Below are 26943 nucleotides of genomic sequence, written 5' to 3'. Positions count from 1 at the left end.
CTGCAGTCAGTGATATCCATTTGGATCAAGACATTTTCCTGAACCTGAATCTGTAGAGCCTGTAGAAAATCTGTTCATTCTTCCTGCATTTTCACAACATACCCAGTTGCAGGAGAAAGGAATGTTTATTTTTGTTTTGATTACACAAGATGAGTAAATGTCTCAAGGAAGGGTATTAACTGTTATCCACCAATAATCCCAGGGGAGAATCATGAGTAGGTTTCACCGAATCATTAAAGCAATTCTGCTTTCTCATCCCTGAAATAATGATCTCTTTCAAATTACAAATCAATAACTTAGTAGCTATTAGCTTCAATTAGATCAAAAACATTACCAAACACTGGAAGTTAAAATTTTCTATTAAACACTGGGAAGACTTACTTGTTATTCTCTTTTTTTCTTTATACTCATATCAACCTCATTAAATAGAACAATGGATACCTGAAGAGCCATTCAAGGTACCTTAAGTCTAGAATGATGCAGACCTTGCTGTAAATGCACTTTATACCTACCTATTGGTTTCCTAATCTTTACATTTCACCTGTTTTAATGGCTACAGCTTATATAAAATCAAAAGTTACACTTTAGTAGCATGACATCATGTAAAGGTAACTTGCTTACCTTTTAGAGCACAAATACTGATGGCACTTTTAGCTCAGTAATAATAGAAGTATTTCGAGAACTGCACATGTACACGTACACATTATTATGGTATTTTCATTACTGGAGCGAGATCCTCTTTGTAAGCTCCTTTGTAACATTCACCTCTGCAATACCCGTCACCTTGCCCAAAAACCCTAGAAGACTCCATAGCACAGGCAAACCTTAAGAATAACAAGAATCTCCCAAGTTTGACTTGCAACAGGCACAGTGTGAACTGGGCAGCCCAGAATCAACTGATATCTCAGATATATCGAGAGCACGTTTGAACAACTCAGATCCAGAGGTCTGATTTTACAACCTACTATAATCTTTAAATTACAGCATCTCTGTGTCTACTGTTCCAGTCCGCTGACTGCAGAGAAAGACAGCAGCCTGTATGGATACACTGTGAAATCCCTGATGTGGTCTGAAAGAGCATGCCAGAAAAATCAGATTTAAATAGGGAGAACTCAGAGTTAATAAATCGGGTGCTCACTGGCAACTATTCTAATATCTAGATGAGTTTAACTACATTTGTAATAAGACTAGATTCATTCAGGAAAAATAAACTTGCTTTAAGTATACTTTTAGGCACTTACATCAGAACAAAAATAGTCTCTGTTAAGTTCATTTACTTATTCTAAGAATGCATTGCTGCAGAAGCCCGTTTTATTGACGTTTAGAACGAAGCGAGAGCAGCATGTAAAAGGCTGAGTGTATCAACAGACCAATATCATAGTAAATAAAAGGATAAATACAAACTTGCTAATATACTGCAATTTTTCAGGTAACATTACTTAAACCCAAGGCAGGAAAAAAAAGAATCCGAAGACTATCACAGATGCAAACTAATACAAGGGTCACTATCTGTGATTAGCTACACAGGATCAAAAGACCGATTTCTTTTTTTTTTCCTGTATTAGTAACTATATTTGTATTTAACATAGAATATATTATTTTCAGAGCAAGGAATAACCTATTCAAGGCACTTACCAACAGCAAGAATTGGCTCATACTGTTTAATGTTTTTTGTTGTAAGAGGTGGGCACATGCGGATAGCAAATGGAGGCAAAGGAAGTCCTGAAAGAAGTCCAGTCAGCAGAAATTTGAGGTGCACTTCTTGAAGAAAAGAACTCTTTAACTGTTCTTCTCCAGCAATTGTGCCTTGCCCTGCTTAAAAATTAAAGCTCTTGTTAGTATTAAATTGAAATCAGAGATGTTATGGAAAGTTATCAGATAGAGGAGTTTGTATAATGAAACTTTTTGGAAGATTGCACTTCTACTAATTTCTCCAATACTAACTTTCTAAGCAAAAAAAAAAAGGAAAAAAAAGTAAGTGCAACCTTTTCAGTCTTCTGCCAGAATTCAAGGATAGCTTTTACTTTTTTTTTCTCCTTTTGTTTTTTTTAAAGTTAGTTACAAATATTTTAAAATTATTAAACCAGTTCAAAGACTTATGGAGGTATAACTCCAAACAGTAAAAACTGAGTGCAATTCACCACTGGAAATACAGTGAATTTGCTCAGATACAATAAAGATGGGCACAAAAAAGATGTGACTCCACTGCTGTATACCTTCTGCAGTCAGCTGTACCAGTCCGAGTGATGTAAGGTACAAAATAACAATAGCTATGATGTCAATGACTACAGGAAATGCAGATAAAACTCATGTCCTAAATACCATCTTTTAATATATGAGATAAAGTGCAAAAGAACCTCCTACAGTGGTAAGCTGCCTGCACCAGCTAATACAGACAACTTTTAACAAAAGCAATTCCAAATCTGCACCTTTGTATCTCTGAGCAGCACTAGTCACTTTTCCAATAAAAATTAGTTTTAAAATTTAAAATTAGCTTTAAAAGAACATTTCTCAGTACTGAAGTGCTGACTGGTTTCTAGATTTCACAAAGATGGGATGCATCAGATAAATTGTCTTCATCCGCTTAAGATTACTTTCAAAAAATGACGGGATTTTGCCCAAATTCCATTTTAAATTACTTTTTTTTCCTCAGGGGAAATGAACTTTGACATTGGTCTGCAACACAAAGATCCTCAAGAAGATTAATTTGATAATTTCTTTAGCAAACAGGAATTCTTTTCTTTCAGAATTACTATTTAGGTTGCACATAAAGTAATTCTAACATATGTAGTTCTTAAGTAAGCTAATACGTACAATGATTCAAAAATCCTAGAAATGAGTAGCAATAGTAGTGAAAATTTCTTACCAATCATGTTGTCTAATGAGAGGTCTGGAAGTTTATTTTGGAATGCTCCTACGGGAATCCCACAGAATGAGACCGGGGAATATAAAGGTGATGCACTTGAACTGCTGTAAAGGAAATGAAAACAAGTTCCTAACACATACTGGATCGCCTGTTGACTTAGGTCTTCGATTTTTTCCCCAGATTGATCTTTCAGTATTCCTACCACTTATTACTTGCAGAATGTTTTTGAGAAGATTATTATCACCATCAACTTCCACAAACAACTCTACCAGGAGATAATGCATACACAAATGTACAAAATTCAAAATCACTTTCATCTTCCTTACAGAGGTATTTCTAAGCAACAGAAAAAGACAGATGTACCCCTTGTTCTGAAGTAAGCACTGAATGTTGGCTTTTAAATATATTGTGTATTAACATGTAGAGCTGTGTTAATGAATACAGCAACAATCATAAATATTTTGACATTTAAGAACAGATTCCCAAACTTGGGGAGCGGTTTTTGTTAACCTATATAAACCTCTTATATAGCTTCCAGATGACAAAACCCGTAACTGAAGCAATGCCTTTCACCTAAACATACGAAACACGATTGCCTCTACATATACAAAACTACAGCAGAAACTTACAGTATAACCTATGTTTACAATCTTGTGAGATATCTATGCATCAGGTTTTTGTGTTATTTTTTTTTTCCCAACAACTGTGACAGGGTTCTAGCTCAATCTCCATCTAAAAGGGACTCAAAGAGCCCTTGCAGCCTTGCAATCATATCTTGCTGGGCAAGATAAGCAAAGACTACTGACTGCACCCAGCTATATGTAAAAATGCAGTTTAAGGCCCGTACAAAGCCGTTTTCTTCAAAATCTCACTACAACAGACTTTGAGTTCAAATTTTAATTAAGACCATCAAATCCAGCAGGATCAAGAGCTAATGGAGGAAGACTCCTTCAAAACCCATTGAAGACTGCCAACTAGAAATATGCTTTACTTTTCAGTACAATCCAACCATATCCAGAATCCTCTAGGCTCAGTGCTTCTTCTTATTATTACATTTTCCCTGGTTATATAATCATGACAGAGATCAACGTTTTAGAAATGAGTCTAAGAATACAAGAAGTAAAACCCAGCGACATATGGATCCGAAACAGCTCTCTTGGATATGCATCACAAAGAATCCATCTAACAGTATTTTTGAGAACACCAAGAATAAAAACATTAAATCACTGATGAGCGACAAAAAGGATCTATGTTGAAAATCTGGTACTACTGACATTTAAAAGTGTACTAAGAAGTCTGTATTTCTTTTATGGCAGTAAGTTATTTATTTTATTCAATAGTACTTTAAAGGTTTATTGCAGCAGAATGGCCTTAATACACTGAATGTTCAAAGAACTATACTACTTCATATAGTATTTTTAGAGACTGCTCAAAATCTAAAACTCTACAGGCTTTGTATATAAAAATACCATTTATACCACCGTATTTCAGCCACCTGGCTGTGCAGCCTCGTATTGCTTCTGTGTCAAATTCAAACAAATATAGCAGAAAACCTTTCCCCTACTAAAAATGTGGTGCCCTCCGGACTTATTTTGAAGTCCTTTCACATGACATGATGAGGGATCCATTCCTGAGGAAAATTACATAGTCTGAAGAAAGCCAAATGAGAAGAAAACGTTCCCCCAAAATAACGTGAATATTCATTCTATCTTTTGTTTCCTTATTCCAACCACTTAGTATGGATTTATGTTTTAAAGAAAGAAGAGTAAATACAGTTCCTTCACTTCCCCAAAGCAAAGGAACTAATCTATTTGAATGATATATTTTGTTCCTCTCCCTTTCATTCATACACACGTATAGCACATCACACTACCATACACATGAGGACATCACTGTTGCTTTTGGAATATAATTAAATATTACACGCCACTTGTAAAGGTACAGATGGAAGCTTTGATAAGAAAAATAAATCCCATTACCTGTTACGCACATTTCTGCCAGAAATACTTGATTTTAATTCCCAGATCATTACCCTCCCATCACTGACTATGAGAGCTGCAGAATTCTCATTCACTGGGCAACACACCATACTGAAGGGTCGAACTGTTTTTGTTACCCTGATTGCATCACACTGACTTCTTAAATCATAAATCAGCTCCTGAACTGGGTCTGGATCTGTAACATCAATGTCCCACAGAGGACAAACAATTAGAGTGGAAAACATATGATGTAATCAATCAACAAAGGTAAATTTGCAGCATGACTGAGCTCTTTGGTTGAAGTCCACATGCTTCCTGTGCCACAATTAGGAAAAACAATCAAAAACTGTATAGTATTGATCTTGCTGTACACAACACAGCTCTGAAAAGTTCTCCAAAATGTAACTTTGTCTTTAAAATATCTTATTCCACACGAATCTTGCAAAATCTAAAAAAAATAACAGTTTCGTATCTGGGCAGAAAGTGCATCTGCCCTCCACAATCCAAAACTCATTTGGTTTACTGGTGAACCTGGAAGCAAGTAATGTAGCTCACTAGAAATTACCAAACTACCAAAACCAACCAACCAACCAAACTCTAACCAAAAAAATCACTTCTTTACATTTACAGAACTATTTCCCTTCTTTATTCCGGTCTCCTTCATGATATTTAACAGGCCATTCTTAGTAACTTTTTGTAAAAGAGACAAAGGTTTAATAATTTAGAACTTAATCTAAATTTAAGCCCATGTCTTAGTTCTAAAATCAGTTCTTCCAATTGACCAAATGACTTCCAAAACCTTGTGCTTTCCTGAAAACTGTTTTTTCTTAAAGATAAAAAGAACATACTAATCATCTTTTATCCAAAACATTCTTGTATAAGTGACTCTAAAGCCACTTCATAATTAAATATTATTTAGTGATAAAAGAATTTTCAGGATATTAATATATCTTATATTGCACTAAATATCAGAGAAGTCAAAAACAATTTTGGGAAAATGCAGCATGAATTTAATGTATAAGAGATAAACCACTAGAAGGTCTGTAATTCACCATCCTGTACGAGGTGTGATGGTTAATATTGGCGTTAAGATATTAAAATGCCTCAAAGTTCATTTCTGCACATTTTTGACACAAAACTTACCTGGCTCTTCATTTGGTGTTCCAGTTATACTGCAGTTAGATCTGCGAACTCTTAAAGTTATACAACCATTTTCATGTAGGCAAAATAACCCATCACGCTGAAAACAAGGAATTACCTAGGTAAAGAGACACTACGTTATACTGCGTTATCAAAATTTTATCCTTTGCAAAGTACACTTGCAAATGAACATACAATTCCTGATGTATAAGTAAGTCACTAAAAACATTGCCACTAATGCAACAGTTCAATGAATTTCTTCAGTTACAGTATTTGTGAATAAGGAAGTCAATTAATTAGAGAAATTAATTGAAAGGTTTTGTTCAAATTGTTTTCTGGTTTGGGTTTGGGGTTTTTTTAAAACATCAATATACTCATATATATTCTTTTTAGCTGTCACTTTAAAAAAAAAAATTCTTTTTTGGTATCAAAATTCATGAATCCAAGAGAATGAAGATGCTTCAATAAGACCTCAGGCTAGACTTAGCTGTCTAATTAAGCAAAGGCAGATGCTCACAGAACTAGTATTAACTTGTGTATAAGCAGCTTAACCACCAGAGAATGCAATGTCCTTTTTCCACAGCACTATTTCCACACTGATAAGTTTTGTAACACCACAAAATGAAGTGGTTTTGCTGAAGACTTCAGAAGACTAAATTAAACAATGCTTGGTTCAGAGGACATTTTCCCCCCTGATGAGCTAACTTCTTTTTATCCTCTAGAACTAATCAATGGGTCACGAACTTACATATGATCTTAATAAACTATGACAATGATAGAAATCAATTAAATTTTCATTACCTGTAGGAAAGGCACACCTGTTCTTTCAATTGCAATCACACCCACTGTCTGATTCACTTCCAAGTCAAGAATCAAAATCTCTCTGGGATACAATAACAGCATGTAGTTTCTTTTTGAAGGCAAATATGACAACTGAAGACAGTCGTTGAGTGTTACAGATTCAGCACTGTAAAACATCGGATATAAAATTTAATCAAGTTGTGTCAACAAATACTTCGACTCCAAAATAAATTTAACAGTATAAATTCTCCTGAAGCTGCATTTTTTTCAGGTATTCCCTATGTGGATCACTAGGCAACAGCAGATTTCCATTTAATTGCTACAGCAGTGCAAAGCATCAGTGACCTTCAAAAGACACAGACTCTCTGTTGACTTTTGTCTAAATAAGATTATAGAGCAAAATTCAAAATAGTCTGTGATTCAAATGGAATGAGTGTAATTCCTCCACATCTCAAATACAAAGCAATTCAATTATAAACAGTGCTAGCTGCCATGATATTTACTGGTATTCACGGGAAATTACCCTTAAACATACTGCTTACTTGAATTTTTATATTATTATGCATATTACTTTATTTTGAAATGAACTGAACTAGCCTATCAAGAATACCAGTCTTCAAAACTCAGAGAAAGTAGCAAAGAGCAGAAAACTTCACCATTTTGTGGAATGTTAACAGAAGATTGGCTGCAAGGTAAAGAGGTTCATTAGGTACATGCAATCCAATGAACAGTACTTAAGTCAGCGTTGAAGAAAATCATCCTCATACTGTGCTCAGTTTTGAAAGCCTCTGAACTCATTTAATGTATAACCCCTTCTGAGAGGTTGTGTTTGTTTTTAATCTCCTCATTCTACCACACACTAAATCTCCCTTACACACTTCTTGCATCTCATTCCCTGCTTCAGGAGTACGAGTCCCCTTTTGTCTGCAATCACTTTCCTGACAATGTCCTGCTCCTCTTTCCTCAAAGTTTCCCTAAATTCATATAAAACCACATAAATCATTGCTGCTACAACTTTTTCTTCCCTTTTTCCAATTCTAGTCTTTTCAGGTGTTCTGGATGGGAAAGGATATAGAAAAGAGCAACTTAAAATGCCATCAGGAGGATGCAAAAAAATAGTATCTTTGTTGATTTACTGTTACTACAGAGCATAGGTAAGGCTGCAGCAGCATACGTACTCAGTATTTGCAAATCGGGTGTTCTGTCCAATGTAGCACAAATCAGGCATTACAGAACACAAAATTACAAGATCATGCCCATTAACTTCATATAAAAATCGCAATTTCTTAAATGATTACCAGAGGAGGTATTAAGTCTTCTCCCCAGTTTGTAATTTAAACACATTAAAACAGACTATAAATTTCATACCTGCACTAAATTTTGGTGTCGACTGCTAACTGATAATACAGTCTGATTGGTTTGTTCTCACATTCACTAGAAGTCTGAGAAATACTTTTATTACTCCAATAAAAAATAGAAAAAAAAATTACACCACACAAGAAAGTGGCCTAGAGAATTTCTAACAAAAAAAAAAATCTCAAAATGCAACCACTTTAGTTTTAAAAGGTCAGAAAATACACAAATAAGTATGTATAAATTTTAATTTTATTTATACACTGTTAACTTAGAAAACACCTCCTACTGCAGTATCATGTATAACACCAGAATTAGAACTCTTCTCAGGTATCAGTACTTATACAATATTATTCTTATTATATCCCTTCTCATTAAATAATTTAAATGAAATACATTAGTCCATTTTCATCTTTTTTTCCCCAAGAAAGATGTTTCTGAATTTACACCTGCATGAAAATCTGCTCATGAAGGGAGAACATTATGTCATTAACTTATATAAAACATGCTGGGAAGATATGGCTGTTTTTATGAACAGAACTGGATGAATGACTGTCTATGTTATATTCTTAAGTAATGTCCTCACATGAGATATCCATCTATCTGTCCACCCCAATCAATTTTCTTTTTTTAAACTAATGATGTTATAGGCTTGAACCTAATTATATTTATAAAATATATAGGTATATAAAACATTATCTGAGAAGAAATATGTGCAACCTACCTTGGTTTTTCATTACTGATTAAGATTTTTACTTTATCAAGGGCCTTTTTGGCCCCCGTAGCAGCAGCCAGCTTGTTGTGAGAAGGGCTGGAATGGGGACTAGAGATGTAAACCTTCTTCCCTGAGCTGGCAGGAGCTTTGGAAGGAGAGAAGTCGGAGATGAACACTATTCCTTCACTGGTGAGCACTGTACCAAGAAAAACAATTTTTATTATAGCAAAATAAAATCTGCAATGTGATTGCGGCATTCCATTTTAATGAAATTTTGGTGGGGAGAAATGCTAATAACTTTAATAATACTGTATTAGACAGAAAACTCTTAATTATAGACAACCAGCACCTCCCACTGAAATTGCAGCAGATGGTCCATTACAATTAATTAATATCCACAAAACTCAAAATTTTCAAAATTAAGTTTATACTAAAAAAGTACTGTGGAGATTACTGGCAGAAACCTCTTGGTTCTTCAGAACAGTTATTCTCTCTCACCAACTATTTTTCTTTAAGCTTCACAATGCAAATAGAAGGCAGGGTTGCCCACATTGGCTGTATCACCAGTTTCTGTTCTCATGTAGCACATGACTCAAAGAATCATTAACTCACATTATTTATGTTGCAGCACAAAGAATCAGCTAAGCTGTAAAGACGTAGCTAAGATTTTACTACATGTTTATAGAAGGTTGAATGGTTTGGCAGACCAAAAAAAAAATACAACTACAAAGCCTGGAAACTGCACTGTCTCATTACAGATCAGGAGCGATGAAGCTAAATTAAAGAATAAAATGGTGACTCTCTTTCTCTTAGCTTCTTTCTGCTAAAATGTGAATAAATCTGCATTACATCCTCCTTGATGTCTGAATTGCTTTTGAAACTGATGCTCACACTGTATTCCTTTAAAAAAAAAATCCTGCTCAAAATAACATTTATTCTTGGTCTACTCATCTCACTGGATTCTCCCTCTGCATCCATCCTTTTATAGCCTTTTATGTCAGTTTAACAAGGCTCTCTATACTTAGCTTCCTCCAGCTCCCTATCTACACGTTTTACACCTTCTTTTGTACAGTCTCAAACATTTCTTTTCAGATGTCTAACTTCTCTTCTCATGCCTACTTTTTCTCTCCCCTCACATCATGGCATCTTATTTTAGAAGACTCCACATTAGCCAAAGACTCTATTGTCTTTGTTTTGAGACTCCTTCTTGGCATTTATAACATTATTCTCTACAATGCATTACTTTTAATCCCCAAGCTAACATTTTAGTTTAACATTTTTCCTGGTCACACATATTCAGGCCACACTATTCTATACATATCAACTTACAAGCTAAGTGTGAGGGATCAAAGGGGTCAAATGAAAAAGACAGAATATTTTCAGCATAACTTTTCTTCCAAAGCTTGGTGCCCGTGTCTGCATTCCACAGTACAATATAGTTAGGTGGATGAACTGCAAGCAGTAAATCTCTAGAAGCGTCTTGATTCCACAACCACTGCATGTCTGTCAAAAGAAAGAAGGAACAACAGTGAAATTAATTTTCAAAAAAAGTTTGTTTTATTTTAAAACTATTCTTCTTCTATAATAGCTCGTCTTTAAAGAAATAAATAGTGACTTGTTAGTAACAAGATGCTTCTGTTTCACAATTCTAAAAAATAAGTCCCTTTTATAGCCTGAATTTATGTTTTTAACAAGCAGCACTGAGTTACGCATGTCTACACACACACACACAACTACTGTAGAGTCAAAATGAAAAGAACCATATACCATCCCAATTAATATTTGGGATGACACCGTGAACCAAAACACCATCCCAAATTTTTGAGATGGTATCAGTATTGGACCTGGAAACAAATGTCTTCTCCACTTCAAACACTTTTAAAACAGAGAGCCTTAAGTTCAAGAGTAAAATGAAACTGACTGTAACACACAATCAAGAATACAAGTACAGTGCTTAAATGCTAGGGTCAGTCTGAAAAGGTATGGTTGCAAATCATCACAGCTGGGCATCATTTAAACATTCAAGATAAATACACATTAAAGACTATGTTTTCTGTCAATAAGAACATAGAGACACCTCAGTTACTTGAAAGGAGCTATATTAGAGCTTCCTACATGCTCCACAGGGCAGTGTTTTAGATAACAGAATGGGTCAGGCAGGCAATGGATGAACTCCCCCCAGTCCAGATCCTACCACTCACTGCATCACCTCACCAAGTTACAGCTTCTCTACAGCATGTTAATTTATTTTAAGATGTCAACAAAGCTTCCTTCCTCAACTGTTCTTCTGTTTTATCAATTCAGTTTTTTCAAAGCTGGTAAGTGCTTCTCACTAGGTTTCAGAGAAAAAAAAAAAAATCCAGCCCGGTGTGTTCCAATCAGTTACACTGTAAGTTAACAAAAGGTTAACTCCTTCTCAGCTGAATGCAAGGTTTGGATCAAATAAAGAAGAGTGCCTTACACTGAGACACCACTTTTCTGCTCATTGAAACAGTGAGGCTCCAGCTGTTACCCTACAAAGCTCTTGCAGATAACACACAGAGAACCAGCAGACCACTCTGGTGCTCCATCTCTGTATTTGCACCACTTTCTACAGGCTTGTAAAAAGCCAGAGGCCTCAGAAACAGATGGAAAGGAAAAGAAACTGCTTTTGTTAGAGGTTATTGCTGAATCAAATCAGGGACTGACAGAACAGAATTTTTATTCTGTTGCTTATTAACTTTTTTCCTCACCCAGCAGATTGGAAAGCCTTCACTGGTTCCAAAAACCTAGAGAAAACTTCAAATGGCATGGTCAAAACTCCACCAAACATTCAGTGAACTGGTGTCAAGAGTAAATAAAACAACTTCTAAACACACACACAAAAAGAAATAAAACTAATAAAATTAACTGCAGTCAAGAGAATAAATTTTCAGATTTACAATATTGCATCTACTTTCACAGGATTTATAAAAACAGAACAACAACAAAAACCAACCTGATTTCATAAGTGGGCTTTCATATGATAGAATTCAAATTAAAACCAGGTATAACATAAGCATTATCCCGAATTTTTAGAATAGTCCGAATAAACTATAAATTGTTCTTAGAAATTCATTATGGTAGTTTCTTGAGGGGGCGGAGGGGGTGGGGTGGGGGAAGTGTTCTAAATATTACTTCAGAAATAATTGGATATATTTGCTAGCGCGGGCAGTGGTAGCAATAAGCAGAAATCCAGAACATGGAGCAGAGCGTGTCACTGCTGCTATACTTGCAGAGTTATGCCCCCCAGCTAATTCTGAAAGAGCCAGCCGGGTGCTGGAAGCAGCCCACTGGCAGCATCAGCTCAGGTACTGGAAGCAGACCAGCCACAGAAGCACAGCCACAAACCTACCCAGGTTCATTCCAGTGCTCTACCCAGCTGGTCAGCTCTGTTACGAGTAGTTCCAACTGACAGAAAAGTGCCTACCACAAGTAATCAGAACCAAAAAAAGTTTTACAATAGTAGGAGAGTACTACTATCAACTACAGACTGCACCCATTAAAGCAACAGTAAAAATGACATTGTGTGTGATGCAACAAGGAATGAAGTCTAGATTTTTTGATGCCCTTTTCTGAGTTCTAACCACTACCTTAACTTTTTCATTGATGAAGTACAAGATGCTAACTAATGAAAGGGAGCATTTGATGGATGATGCCTTACTAATAAATGAGCACAAAAAGAAGCAAGGAAAAAGACACTTAATTATTCCTTTCCAATATATTCTCTTAATTGTGTTATACCTGGCCAGTGGCTATATTTTCCATTCTCTATCTGCCATCAGACCAATTAAGATAGCACTTGCCTCTATGCCAGGCTTCTAGACATTTCTGCCTCTAGCACAAGCAAACATAAATCTTCTATAGCTTACAACATCATAAATGCTTAGCTCCTTTCTCCAGGCTTTTTTGTTTGTTTGTTTGGGTTTTTTGGTGGAGTTTTGTTTGGTTGGTCAGCTTTTACTTTTGTTTTTCATTTCCCCCAGAGACTTGTGAAATCCCTGAATGAGATCAAGAATTTTTTTCTGATAGCAGGATAAAGAATCTTCAAATATCCAGCTGCCCAGAAGTGTTTGAGTAGTTTTTTTGAGTATTTTTCAGAACTTCCCAGCTGCACTAGGCTACCACCCATAGAACAGAATCAAAAGCAGCAAATTCTGCCACTAAACTATTTTCTCAAATGAAAGCTAAAATCAGTTATTTATACCATCCCAAAATTTCCCTTTTCTCTTGACTGTGTTAATCCTTGCTATTTATGTCTACCTAATTACACTAGAAACTAATTCAAAAGTGTCATGCTCAGTTTCAAGACTTTGTAATACTAACTCCAACTCCATGCAAAACCTTATTTACAACTCTCTTCTACACTAAAATTTAGTCACTTCTCACATTTTAATATTGCTATGCATAGAAAAGCCTCTCTGCTCCTACAGAATCAGACAAATGCATAGATGCTCAAAAAAACCTTCTCTCTCTAGTTATATTGCACATATACGTTATCATGCTAGCATATTTGACCAGAAGTAGCTATATCATGAACTTAGTCATTGTCAAAGTATATATCCATAATCAAAACTCCTGACTTACAGCAATGTAATACTATTGAAGTATTACACCACTACAGATAGCATTAACATTCAGGTGCAACACAAACTGCACTACATCATCAATTCAAAAGCAGGAAGATGTACTTGGCACTATAAATATTATTATTTCAATCAATCACATTAATAAAAATAGATTGTAACTTTTTGTCAGATATTGGAAAATATTACCATAATGAATTAAATCTCACAGTATCTCTCTGGGAGACAGCAAGTCTTACATTTACACAGAAAATGAGCAAATACAGAGAAAGCTAGTAATCCCAACAGTAAAATTCAGTGGCAGAACTGAGTACAGTTTGCAAAACCTAGGTGATGGATTTGTAATAAACCCCCATAAAGCAACTTCCATACAAACATCAGGGACTACCATTACCTTGAATTGGTTTTGCATGTTCTTGTATTTCACAACGAGCTGTTCCTGTTGCCACATCCCATACAATTATTTTTCCAGTAACATCAGCAGAAGCTAAACGTAAAGAATATGGAGAGCCAATATTGTGATGGTAATTTTCTTTAGCCCATTTAACCTGAAGATACAGATGAAAATTGGTCAAAGGAAGCAAACATAAGATACCATACTTCATATTTTTCAGACGGATAAACAAATAATAATTAACTCAACAAAAAAGCATAGTAAGTGTTAACAGTAATAGCATCTGTGTAAGATGAATACCCTTAAGCTACCATCAGTTGTGCAAATTTAAGGTATATTGCAACTGTGCTGCATGACTGCTTGGTTGATGTTTTCAAATTACATAAATCAACAATCCTTGTCCCTGAAGGTAACTACAACAATCTATAGATATATGCTATGTATATAAAATTTTTACTAAAATATTTAGAAGAAATTAAATGGCAATGTTTAAGGTTCTGTGGGCATCTACAATCCTATAACCACTGATTTCCGAACAAATGAAAGTTGAAAATTTACCATCCAACTTTTACATACATCCTAAAACATTTCATTTTCCTAATCTGTCAAATGTAAGTATATTGTGGTATTTAGGGAGGAAAGAAGGTTCATCTTTCATCTATATGTGGTCTCATGTCAAGCTATTGCTGACATTTGCTATCTTTTTCATCCCTTTCAGCATGGTGCCACCACTGATTTCCACATACCGCTTTCTGGTTTGGGATTTCAAGCTGCACGGGCTTGCAAGTTGGCAATACTTATTAAAACTGTGTGTCTTGAAATACGAAACATTCTGTCTACAAGTCTCTGGAGATTATAAAGAGATAACACTGACTCCTTCCTTATCTATTCAATATGGACTTGTTTTGCTATCTGCTTTAAAGGTAAACTTCTGCCCCTAAGACAGACTGAAGATACTAACAGAATAAAGAAACCTTAATGCTAAGCTAATGGGAACTTACCTACTACAAAAATTACACTCTAGCTGTGAGGGCTGACACCAAACACCACACTTTTTGCAGATATTGCAAGTAAGACATTAAAAAAATACAGAAATAGAGTTATCATTAGGCACCACTAACTTTGCAACGTGAATTACATTTATAACAGCATTCATAGGACTGTAGGCACCTTTGTGCTACCCCTCTCAGAGGTGTGACCAGGATACATCTCCAAAGCCTAGCTGAATAAATTAAACAAAAATTACACATGCACAGCAAGCAATCTTCAGAGCTCTAGCTATAAACCCAAACTGTGTTTCTACCAGAATAACAAAGAATTCTTGAGAGATTCTTCTCTACCTGAAGATTTCAGTACTGCAATTCCTGGTTCCCTGCTGTTCAAAAAAAAAATTACCCATGAGGATACCTGCATGTAGCTATTAAAAAAAGTAATTATCAAAACCTGCAAAGTTGTTTCTTCCTCAGTTAAGTATGTATTACTTTAAAGCAAATTCCAAGTCTGGAAAGCATCATTTCCCAAGGGAGAAGCCATCACCAAGTTATAAGCAACAAAAAGGAGACCTTTAACAGGATCAGTCTCAACCAGAGCTCCCGTGGCTCTCTAACACCATAAACCCTCTTTTCTCATTGTAGATGCACAGCTCCAACAAAGTCCCCACACATGACCTGATCCCTCTACTAAAAGAAATTATTTTCTTACTGTACTGGTCACTGCCTCCCTACCCTGACTTCAAAATACAGCAGTACTGGTCAGAAACAGGAACCAGAGGTGAAGTTTTTTACGATTTTCACAATCTATTTTACCTGATTTAAAGGATCTTATTATCACTGTTTATTAACACATCAGAACAGACACAAATGAAATTTCAATCCTCAATCAAAAAATTGTTCCTGTAATTACATTCTCTTTTGTAAAAGTACTCTCTCAACTACTCTTTGTAAAGGCACAAAAAAAAAAAAAATCAGATATAATTCACTCTGTACAAAGTCATCAGTATCCCACAAACACCATATGGACATAGGGACAATTAACACAAATCCATTTTCACTGAAACCATTACCTATTCCAGACACAACTACAACAGCCAAAGGCCAGGAAGTACTTAAAGAAAAATAGTTAAACAGACTGCAGAAGGATTATGAAACAATCGCTCTTCTCTATGCTTTTTTTATTACAGATAGTGGTGTGTTTTGAAATTTTTCAAAGCTGAAGCATGGGTTTTGGGGAAGAAGATCCCCTGTAGACTGAGTTCGCTGATGTGAACCTCTACTACATAGTTTAAGTCAGACATACACAGCAGACTTCTTACAGATCCCCTCCAGCTTATTTATGCTCTTAGCATTTACAAACAAAAAAAGATGTCAGTTAGGAATTGAAGAAAATTTCTTACAAATGCACATAAAGGTATCTGCAATGATCATGGCCTCATAATTTCTCATATGATGTCTACTTCTTAAAGCAGAACAGAATTTCTCTTCGTTCTTCCTCCTCATAAATTAGTCATTTTCTTACAGTGTATTTCTGTTAATAAAGCACCAGATAGTGGTTTGGAAAATTATCTTATAAATTATACAAAAACTATTTGGACTTCAGCATTTGGTTTCCTATTGAAATAACATTATTTCTTAAAGCTAGTGAACATAACTGAAGTACATTAAAATGCTATCACTACGTGGACCAAAACCTAATTTTGCTACAACTTATTATCTAAGCTAAGTTAAAATTTTAAAGCAGAGTCATCATTATAGCTACTACCTCCATACCACTTACATTTTCTATTATTTACACAATTATAGACATTGGAATTGATTTGTTTGTTTTAAAGGGTAGCCTGAAGACAACTGAGGCTAAGGGTATGCTTAACCCAAACAAGTTGCCAAAAGGAAAGAAAAGGTATCGATTCAGAGTGCTGCTTACTCCATGGTTGCTGTCGTGTATATACCTTTGGTCTGAGATAACTGAGAAATAACCTCTCCTTACTTAGAGTCAAGTAAGTTGCCTCACACTTGTCACTGGAGACTTTATTCATATCAGTGGCACAAACTGTAAACGACAGCAGTGTTTGGGCAACCTTGACAATCCTCAAAATTCAGTGAAACATTTGGGCAAGCATACCAACAGGCTGGAAGAAATCAGTTTTTGGTCCTTTGTGACATTTTAGAATTATTTTTAAACATATCACAGCACACAAGTCTCAAAAAATGACATAAAGTATCTATTTTGAAACCTAAACTTTCTATCTTCTTTTCTGCCAGTCAATTTCAAAATTCCCTCTAATGAAGCAAAACTAATTCCTAAACCTTACAACCATATTTAAAAGCTACAATGTCATTATCTATATGGCTCTTGGCCAAGATCTTGTTTGGATCTCTATCAGTTTTGCCCTACCCTGTATTTTCACCCAGGATTTGAACAGTTTATTTATGATTAGAAAAAACCCACACTTAATGGGACTCTGTGGCACAGTAATACATTATACTATATAAGGATACATAAACACCACCATCTGTGTAACTACTGAATATACTGAAATTTCAAAACCACTCACCAAAAAATTGAAGCTCTTTACCGTGCAGAAAGACATTATCAGAACATGATGGCTCAGAAGTCAGTAAATTATCAAACCCAAAGACAAAATAATTGTGTTTAATTTTAAAATACCAGAGTGGCCATATCTGATATAGAATTAGTGTATCTACATTAAGATAGTCTATTTAAAGAAAATTACACATGGGAAAAAATAGCATCCAATTTCCAAAAGGCACAAACTTTTACTACAAAAAACATCAAAATCCCCCTATCTAGAAATCTATTTTTCTTCATAAATTACTGTCTTCTAATATAGCATTTGGGCTAAAGACTATCAAACACTACATCTGCCAGCCAGACATTTCTCTAAGCTCTGACAGAATCTGTCATCCTCCACAGTCAAAGAAATGATGTATCAAAGAAATACATCCTGTTCCACACTTGACCCAAAGTCAAACGTTCTGCAACTTCAAGTCAAGTACCTTCAAAGAAAAGTACAGGTACCCTACACTTAAGCTTAAATTTTAGCCATTTTTTATTGCTAAAATAAATGTTCAGTTTTGTCTGCTGTTGTTCCTTTTCCATAGGTAAGAACAGAAGTAAAAACTTAAAAGTAACTTTCTAGTCCAGTGGTGCACTGGTTACCCCCACAACAGGAAAGATCAGCAAGGGCATCAACAAAGAGATTTATTTGATATTTTGTAATGTTAATCTGAAAATCTGTCATGTTAAGAGCTTTCTTAGAAAGATTTCTGTCTATGTTCTATAACACTACCAAGTTTTTCTATATATTCTATACCTTCTATAAAAGTATACCATCAACCTCAGCCCAAATTTCAGCATGCATGGTTTCATTCAGCTCTAAAAGAGATCATGTAAAATATGGGTATTTTACAACCGATTTTATGTGAAAATCAAGTGCAATGTCAAGTATTTACAGTGATTTAGAAAAATAATATATACCCCAGACTCAAGTAATATATCTTAAAACATGTACATCTCACCTTGACAACACTAGCTTTGTGTCTTTCCAAAACCTGTAAAGTCTGAGCAGTATTGGCATCAACTATCAGCACAAGAGAATGACATCCATATGCAATCAAACCTTGCCAGCCCCTAGAAAAGCATGTATCATTATCAAACAGGCAAAAAGAACAAAAAGCACTTCACATCAAGAATGAGGCTTTTGTTTTGTAAGTGGAATGCATGCTACTAGACACAAACTTCAAACAGTAAAAACTATTTAATAACATAAAACTCAAAAGCAATATAAAATGCCATTGCTGCACTGTCTGCTGAACGATCTGCTGGTGGAACTCTAAGCCATCACAAAGCATCTCTTTGCGTCCATCTATAAAAAGTCTCTTCTGTAAATTTAAGACATCATATAGGAATGAATGAAATGCATTCCCAAATTTTATATATAAGCACACAGACAAGCAATATATTTGCAATTATATAATTAATTGCATCTTTTTTTTTTTTTTTTTTTTTAAAGATAAAAAGGAGCATGTAAACGACAGTTACAGTAATAGTGAAAATCTGCTGAGGCCTGTCTTGACTTCAGGAGAGGGTAATGCAGCCACCAATTACAATTATAAAGCTATGGTGAGCACCAAGCAAGTGGGAACAGTCAAAGGAGAAAAACAAAGTTTCAAACTAAGAACTTGAGAGTCTTCAGTGTTCACTGCTTTGCAAGCTGACAAACCTCCAGGCCACAGTTTTAAAAAATGACTTTTTAAAGTTCTCTTTCCCTAAGATTCAGCAGTATTAGGGTAGTGCTTTACACCACAGCTGGGTGAACTCGTTGTTCAGTGCAATGAATACAAAAACCAATATATGCACCGGCTTTGTACATCAAGTCTCAAAAATAATAGAAATAGAAACCTGAGGAAGCTGCTCAGATCTCCACAGTTCGTTGCACCAACAAGAGCTCTGCCCGCAGCACCAAATGTCACTGCCAGAAGGGACTGGTCCAAGCTCATCTGTGGCCATAGCTTTGTTCTTGCTCGAGAGCTGGACAGCAGCAGCTCCCCAGCAGCTCCCTGCCCGCGCTCCGCCGGCCTCTCCAGCGAGGAGAGGACGCGGATTCCGGCAGCTTGCGCAGCGCCTGGCAGCAGAGGGCTTGCCTTGCACACAGCAGCACAGCACACCCAGGTCCAGGCACAAAAAAAGGACCCAAGTATTTACAGTGACCACGGCGGGATTCCCTGGCAGGGGGGCACAGCCGGCTCTCCGCAGGGACCGCTGCCACCGCTTTACCGCACGCCCGGCAGCTCCCGGCTCTGGTTGAACCTCGGCACCTGGCCGGGCTGACTCTATAAACCTCCCGCTTAAAGCGCGGGGCCGCCCTGCTTGGCGGACAGAGGCGGGAGGCAGAACCGGGGCAGGCAGCGGAGAGCGAAGCCCAACCCGCGGCTGAGGCGGGCTCCCCCGGGGAACGCCGCGGGGAGAGGCCTGGGGCACCTCAGCCGCCCCTGTCGCCTCCCCGAGCCCCGCAGACCGTCCCTGCCCGCCCGCGGCCCCTCACCAGTCCGCCGCCCCCCTGTTCGGCGCGCTGAGGGCGCCCGTCAGGGTCCGCGCCGGCAGCTTGATGTTCACGGTGAAGCGCTGCATGGCGAGGCTGGGGGGCGCTGGGCCCGGCGGGGCGGCCCCAGCCCGGGCACCCGGTGGACCGAGCGCGCCGCGGCCCTGCCCAGCGCCGCCGACCAGGAAGCGCCGCCTCGGCGGTGCCTCCGGTCCGTCCCGCCGGGGTCCGCCGGGGCCCCGCGGCTCAGGAACGGCAGTTCCGGGAGCGGCCACGCCCGGCGCGGCTCGGAGGGCTCGCGCTAGGCCGCGGCCCTGCCCTGCCCTGCCCCGCTCCGCCCCAGGCCGGGCCCCTGAGAGCGGCAGCCGCTCGGTTCCCGCCACCTCAGGCACCGACTCGGGGGTGTCTGGTTTCCAGCCCGCCCCACGGTGCCTCCGGACAACCCCGGAACAGCCACCCGGGACGCGGGTTCTGCCTCGCTGGCTTGAAGTCACAGGGCCGGGAAGAAGAACGGGCCGCTGGGGTGCAGAGGCCTCGCCTGCCTGGGCTGAGCAGCTCCAGGGAACCTTGTGCTTGGGGTCAGTCTGTGAGTGAGGCACCTGAAACACCACCCAAAGGGCTCCCACGCAGGTCTCCAGGTGCGTGGATGCTGCAGGACCCACAGAATCACAGAATCATCTCGGTTGGAAAAGCCCTTGAAGATCCAGTCCAACCATGAACCTCACACTGACCGTTCTCAACTCCACCAGATCCCTCAGTGCTGGGTCAACCCGACTCTTCAACCCCTCCAGGGATGGGGACTCCCCCCCTGCCCTGGGCAGCCCATTCCAACGCCCAACAACCCCTTCTGCAAAGAAATACTTCCTAAGAGCCAGTCTGACCCTGCCCTGGCGCAGCTTGGGGCCATTCCCTCTTGTCCTGGCGCTTGTTCCTTGGGTCAAGAGACTCATCCCCCCTCTCTGCACCCTCCTTTCAGGGAGTTGTAGAGGGCGATGAGGTCTCCCCTCAGCCTCCTCTTCTCCAGACTAAACCCCCCCAGTTCCCTCAGCCACTCCCCATCAGACCTGTGCTCCAGACCCTGCACCAGCTCCGTTGCCCTTCTCTGGACACGCTAGAGTCATTCAATGGCCTTTTTGGAGTGAGGGGCCCAAAACTGAACGCAAAACTGACCCGCTGCTAGAGCCAGAGAATATCTTTCATTGCAGTAATTTCTGCTCCAGAGTTACCTCTGAAATGGTAAAATGCAAGTGGCAGCTCTCTTGTAGTACCGCTGTTGCTGCTGCATCCCTCCAGCGCAGCACAAAGTGCTTCCCTCGCACCATAAGGCACCAAGTCCCACCTAATGCAGCCCATCCTCCAACCTGTCCCCAAGCCGTCACTCGTGCTGGGCAAAGCCACCTAGGCCGACACATCCACGTGCAAGAACACTCTGCATTTGCACAGGAACACACCAGGCTGCAGAGCACTGAAACATCCAGAACTTTTTTGGTGCCACAGCAATAATAAGATGGCCAGAATCACATAGCTCCAGTCACGTTACTTGATACACATGTGCTGCTTGGGGGTTTGTCTCTCTTCAAAACAGAGATGGCTACTAATTGTTTATTTGTTATTTTTCGTAGTGAAAAAGATGCCACTAGATGGCCAAAGTTGGCAAGACTGTAATGCCAGCTACGTGTTTTTGCAGTGCCGCAGTGTCACTTTGTCACAGAAGATGCAATAATGCTGTTCGGGGTTTTTTTTCTTTTCTTTCTAATCACAATTGAATTTGTGCAAGTGGGAACTCAAGAAACAACCTGCAGCTGATATCTTTTCCAACTGTCTTCTGAAGAAACCTGCTCTTGAAACACAGTATATTGCTTAGTACCATTTTAACATCACTTTAATATTGGAACTTATTTCTCAAAACCTTCTCCTCCCACAATATCTCTCTACTCTTAAAGCTGAAAAATCACTGTTTGGAGAAGTAGAGGGCTTTTTTGTTCCTTTTTCTTTGCTACCACTTGAGGACATGACCTACACCTCCAGAGATCAATTTTGCAGGAGCCTGAGCAGCCACTAGCTTCATTAATTTTAGTTATTTTTTTGCTAATTCTGTGTTTTTACTCTGTGTCCTTGGACAATCTGCTGATGATGACATTTTTGGAGGGTTTTGGTTGGTTGATTTGTGGGTTTGGGGCTTTGTGAGAAGGGTGCTTTGGAACTTTTTTTGCACAACAAAACCAGAGGATCTTCTTGACAGTTTTCCATCTATTTTCTTGACATCAGAAAACCAAGGGATAAATGCTTACAAGAGATACTTTAAGGTAGTTGAAGATAAAGACGAAGGTACCAGAAAAAGGGGAACAAAAGAGGAAATGAGGGCTGTGTCACCAAATTGGTTGAAAAATTAATCTAAGAGTGGTTTTCAGGGTCATATAGCAGGGTGAAGCTCAGGGAGCATCAGCCAGACAAATACATACTGAAGATTCAGATATCAGAGGGATAGAGAGGAGATGAGGAGGAGGTTGTGAGCAATGATAAAGATGACTGGAAGAGCTGAAAGAAATAGGAATGTTGTGAGATGTTGGAGGGAAGGAAGAGGCATTTACTGGATGAACTACATGTGATTCCTGGGGTCCATCCGTCACTACTCACCAGCACAGAGACTGATGCACAGCAAATGGATGTGAACTAAAACCAGAGATGCTAACTTTTTTTTTGAGGCAGTTAACAGTATGCCCTCTTTTACATCTTACTGTTAATTTAAATCATGGCCAAGCAAGAATGCAAAATACGTCAAGGCACTTAGTCCTCTCATTCATCTGTAAATACAGTGATACACTTTTAACTGCTATACAAACAGTAAATATCAAACTTAAAGCTGTTTAACTGCATAGTCGGTGATACTATGAAACCCACTAAAACCTCTGGGACTAGCAAAAGTCCAAAATATGATACCCAGTGGGAGAGACCTTATTCCAGACAGCTTGAGTTCCAATTGTCCTCACAAAGTACATATAGAGAATGAAGTAATGGGTGATCATAAAAACCATTTGAATAAATTCATGATTAAATAAATAATGAGAACTATGATTTTACATAGCTTTTGGCTCATGATTCTAAATAATTTTTCTGTGAGTTTGAACAAGGAAAATTGGGACCAAGGTAGAGACATGTGCACAGTCTCCCTCTTTTAGGTTTCACTGTTATATAATAATAACTAGGAATAATCCTGTGAAAGCTTCTGAGACTTCTTTAATTTCCATGGCCTTAAGTTAGAGCTCCAGGAGCTCCTGGGATCCACCAGTGAACCACCATGGTCTGACACTGTGGCTGTTGCATTCCATTATACAAACCCCAGTTTGAAATTAGGATATGTAACCAATTCATCTATGCTATGGGGCAGGGTTATAGCTGCCTTACAAATTGTGTTGTTATTGCCTCAGTGTTATAATTTCTACTCCATGCATTTAAAGCTCTCTAAGTTCTCTGCTAGTTAAGTGTCCCTTGTTGAACAGGGGCTGAGAGTGAAAACTGTGCACAGAGCTGATGCTATTCTCTCTCTCAGGACTCATGCACAGAGCACAGACTTGCACAGTTGTCCTTTGCCTTGTACAGCCTCACAGCTGTGTGCGTACCTTACGCAGCCCCAGCTCTATGCCACATCCTGTGCCCCCACAACTGGAATGTCCCCAGATGGCAGACAACTTATCCGAGACAAGCTGCCCCCCTGCACCTGCAGCTTGAGATCATCAAGTGTAAAGGCAGATACAGTACAGCCATGGCACAGCACAGGCTCGGTGTTTAGGAAAGCCATATGGGAAGGTAGTTCCCTTGAGAAGACGTGTTCCCCATCACTTGACCTGCCATGACACTGTCTTTTCTCAGGAAGACAACCAAGAGGTCTGCTTTCAGAATCAACAGAGAATTGGGTCCTCTTCCAGCGAAGCATCCTCTCTAACAAAGCGTGAGCAATCACAGCCTTACTCAGCAAAGCATGCTGCACAACGAAACACTGCAGGTATTTCTAAAGCTGCACTAAAGAAAGGGGATGGAAACATCTTAAGGCATCCCTGAATGCAGGTGGAATTCAGTGTCCCCTCCTTTTTGAGTGTTTTGAGTGTTAGTGTGGATAACTGTTATTTAAAATCAAGCATCTGTTTTCTATTCAAAGGGAATGTATCTGAAGTCAAAATTCATTTAACCACAGCCTAACTTTATAATCCTAATAGGGATCTTTGTATTTCATGTTGTATTTTCAGAAAAAAATTAAATAAAAGGTATTGATGAAAGAGATTCTATTTCTGGGACTTCAGAGTTCTGCTAAAATTAACATAAAAATAAAATCAATATATGACTTTTAGAGCGTGAAATATTTGGCACCTAGAACCCTCTCAGCTTTATGCAAAACCAGATGTTTTTGACCAAAGGCTCAAATACTTGTCTCCCTTCCCAAATGCTTTCAGCTCAAAAGCTCAAAAATTATCCAGAAACTGTCCTCCGAGAGAGCATTTCTGGTCTAATCCAGTTTCACTGAACTTGCTGGATATGTAAATGTAAACTTTCAAAGGTAACGGAGCAAACTATGAAGAGAGCTCTAATGACTGCCAGCAGTCTCACTTTGGTTTGACTAAGTGTCATCAAAAGAAGAACTTCCCAAGTGGTCTGTTTTTCTCTGAAAATATTTTCCTTAGCCTTAAGCATTTCTCTTTTTCTAAGGGCCCAAAAAGATGATGAAATGTAGAACAATGATTATTTTATTCACAAATTAAACTTAATTTCTATGGTGCCAGTTTTGTTCTGTTTTTTCTGATTTAATCCTAGCCTCAAGTATCCTTGACTGCTCTAACACAATCATGGAGATGCTCTGGCCCTTATGTTTCCTTCTGTGTCCTTTCTTTGAATACTTCTGCTGATGAGTATTCACCCACCTCCCTGAAATATATTGCTATAACTGAGTTCAAAGCTGGGGTAGATTTGCAGTCTGCCATTCTTAAAAGAGAATTTCAATTAAATTTAACTGTTTGGGTTTCAGGTGTGATTTCAGGAAATCTCATTTAGGGACAGCTGTTAAGAGAACAGTCCTCTGACCAGTGATGCTCCTCTTGTGTCTGGTAAGAGTGATGCTGGCAGCCTCTGTCAAGGCTTCTTTTAGCCCTTTTGGGGGCAGAAATCTCACCCCACTGGTGTCTGTTCTTAATGTGCAGCTCAGTATGTGTCTGAGGAGACCTGGGATGAGAACAGGCATCTAGTCAACATGAGAAGAGCACATTGAGCAGAGGACAGGATGAGCTTCCTACTGCTGTGCTGCTGGTGGTTCTGTGTGGCTCACACTGCCTGTGGTTTCTGGACACCCTGTGTGGAAGAGCAATAGATTGCATCTTCTGTCTGTTTTAAATGTGGACATGTGTATTTTCCTCTTCTGTCTGGCTTTGGTAGACTTTTTTGTGAAGGGAAACTCAAAAACTATTGATCATTTGGAACCATACATTGTAATGATGCTGGACCACAATATCGGGGTGGCTTAATTTTCTGAATGAGGGATGTAACAAATCATAAAAGATTTAAAGATTTTGTAAAAGGAAGAGAGGATTTTTCTGTTACCCAGGGAACATCTCTTCCAAATATTGGCGCCATGGAATAACTAACTGGAATAATCTTGAACAGGTAAATTATTGCTGCATCAACTTTGACAGTCATAACAGTTTGTTAAATACTTTGACACACAGCATCAGAGAAGTCATAAATAAAATAAAGAGAGGGCTACTGAATAGGACAGAGAGCTCAGTCTAGTTCTACTACAAACTTGCCAATCTCTGAATCATGTGACCTTATCTAATGTTGACCGATGCAGTCGCACGCATTAAACAGTACCCAGGGAGAGTGAGTTTATCAGGATCTACATCTCTCTGTCTCATTCCCCATCCGGTACAAGATAAGTAAGCACTTTATTCTTCCACTTTTCTCTTGTCTGTTCAGTTTATGAGGCCCTAAGACAGGGTTTGTCTGATACTCTGCATTTGTACAGTGTCTCATGTGCTCAGAACTCACGGAGGTTCCGAATTAAATTGCAACCTAGAGGCCCTACATGAAAACAATAAGGCAAAAGAATAACAGTGTACCCATCAATCCTGTAATATCCTGTACACTGGTAATGTGAAAAATTTCCTGAGAAACACATCAGATAAACAGACATAGATCTGAAATATGGGTGTAATCACTCACGGACACAAAGAGGGAACAAGAATGCTAATCCCAGATATCCACATCCAATGCCCATTTGATTGATTTGGACTTCAAAAATTAGTTTTTTCCCTAAAAAGGGAAATCAAAATTTCCACAAATGTAACCCTGAGCTTTTTTAGTGATGACTGTTGCTAAAGTTCAGACACTGGGTCTTGTGCACACATATCTGCTCTGGGTAACTCTGGTGAGTTTTGTGCCTGGGATGCCAGGCACTGTGCAGTAGATTTCCTTGCCACTATAAGATCCAGTGACTGGGTAAAAGGAGAGAAGTTCAGAGTATTTCAGAGCTTTGGAAATGTCCTAGCAATCTAAGAAAGTATTTGTTTACTATTTTATTAGGTATGTGCATGAAGTAATATTTTTTGTAGCTAATAAGTAATTTATCAGCATCTGTGTATTTTACTGTAAGACATAGGATAAGAATAACAGAGATGTGAAGCTGGGATCTGACATCTCTGTGAAACAATGCAGTATACTCAAGGCTGATAAATCAATCAGTGTTCCTGACAACCCAATGTTCCATGACCTAAATGTTTAAGGAAGAAGAAATCTCTAAGAAGACATGTTTCATGAAAAAATAATGGAAAATGAAGTAAAGACTGATTTTAAGAGCCATCTGCAACTCCATGACTACAGCTAATGAAAATGTGAATGTAGTAGTTTATTGAATTTCATAAAGTGTATATTGAGAAGTAAAAGTGTCCTAGTGTATATTGCATATTAAATGGGTGGAAAAAGTTTTAATCCATGTTATTTAATGTTTTGGATTATGCGGGTTTTTTTAAGCTAAATTCAGAAATTCAAA

General features: G+C 38.4%; 1 protein-coding gene across 10 annotated transcripts in view; it reads right to left on the bottom strand.

Annotated features, from left to right (window-relative positions):
* The window catches only part of WDR11 (WD repeat domain 11), a 44407-nt gene extending 24321 nt beyond the window's left edge, over positions 1-20086 (bottom strand). Inside the window, exons 1-12 of one of the 10 annotated variants that reach the window (XM_074875438.1) lie at positions 18388-18499; positions 16245-16375; positions 13853-14006; positions 12228-12298; positions 11587-11702; positions 10184-10357; positions 8864-9050; positions 6787-6952; positions 5989-6103; positions 4846-5041; positions 2867-2970; positions 1636-1815 (exon numbers count right to left, since the gene is read on the bottom strand). In XM_074875438.1, coding sequence (XP_074731539.1) covers positions 1636-1815; positions 2867-2970; positions 4846-5041; positions 5989-6103; positions 6787-6952; positions 8864-9050; positions 10184-10355 — 1120 coding nt within the window. In that variant the 5' untranslated portion in view covers positions 10356-10357; positions 11587-11702; positions 12228-12298; ... (1 more) ...; positions 16245-16375; positions 18388-18499. Of the gene's footprint in view, positions 1-1635; positions 1816-2866; positions 2971-4845; positions 5042-5988; positions 6104-6786; positions 6953-8863; positions 9051-10183; positions 10358-11586; positions 11703-12227; positions 12299-13852; positions 14007-16244; positions 16376-18387; positions 18500-19270; positions 19858-19913 lie in introns of those variants that run through there. The other 9 variants (XM_074875439.1, XM_074875440.1, XM_074875433.1 and 6 more) reach the window with 9 other exon arrangements.
* Positions 20087-26943: the final 6857 nt, after the last annotated feature.

Source organism: Strix uralensis, chromosome 7 (assembly GCF_047716275.1).
Source record: "Strix uralensis isolate ZFMK-TIS-50842 chromosome 7, bStrUra1, whole genome shotgun sequence".
NCBI classification, from domain to species: Eukaryota; Metazoa; Chordata; class Aves; order Strigiformes; family Strigidae; genus Strix; species Strix uralensis.
This window is presented reverse-complemented; position numbering and strand designations above follow the sequence as displayed.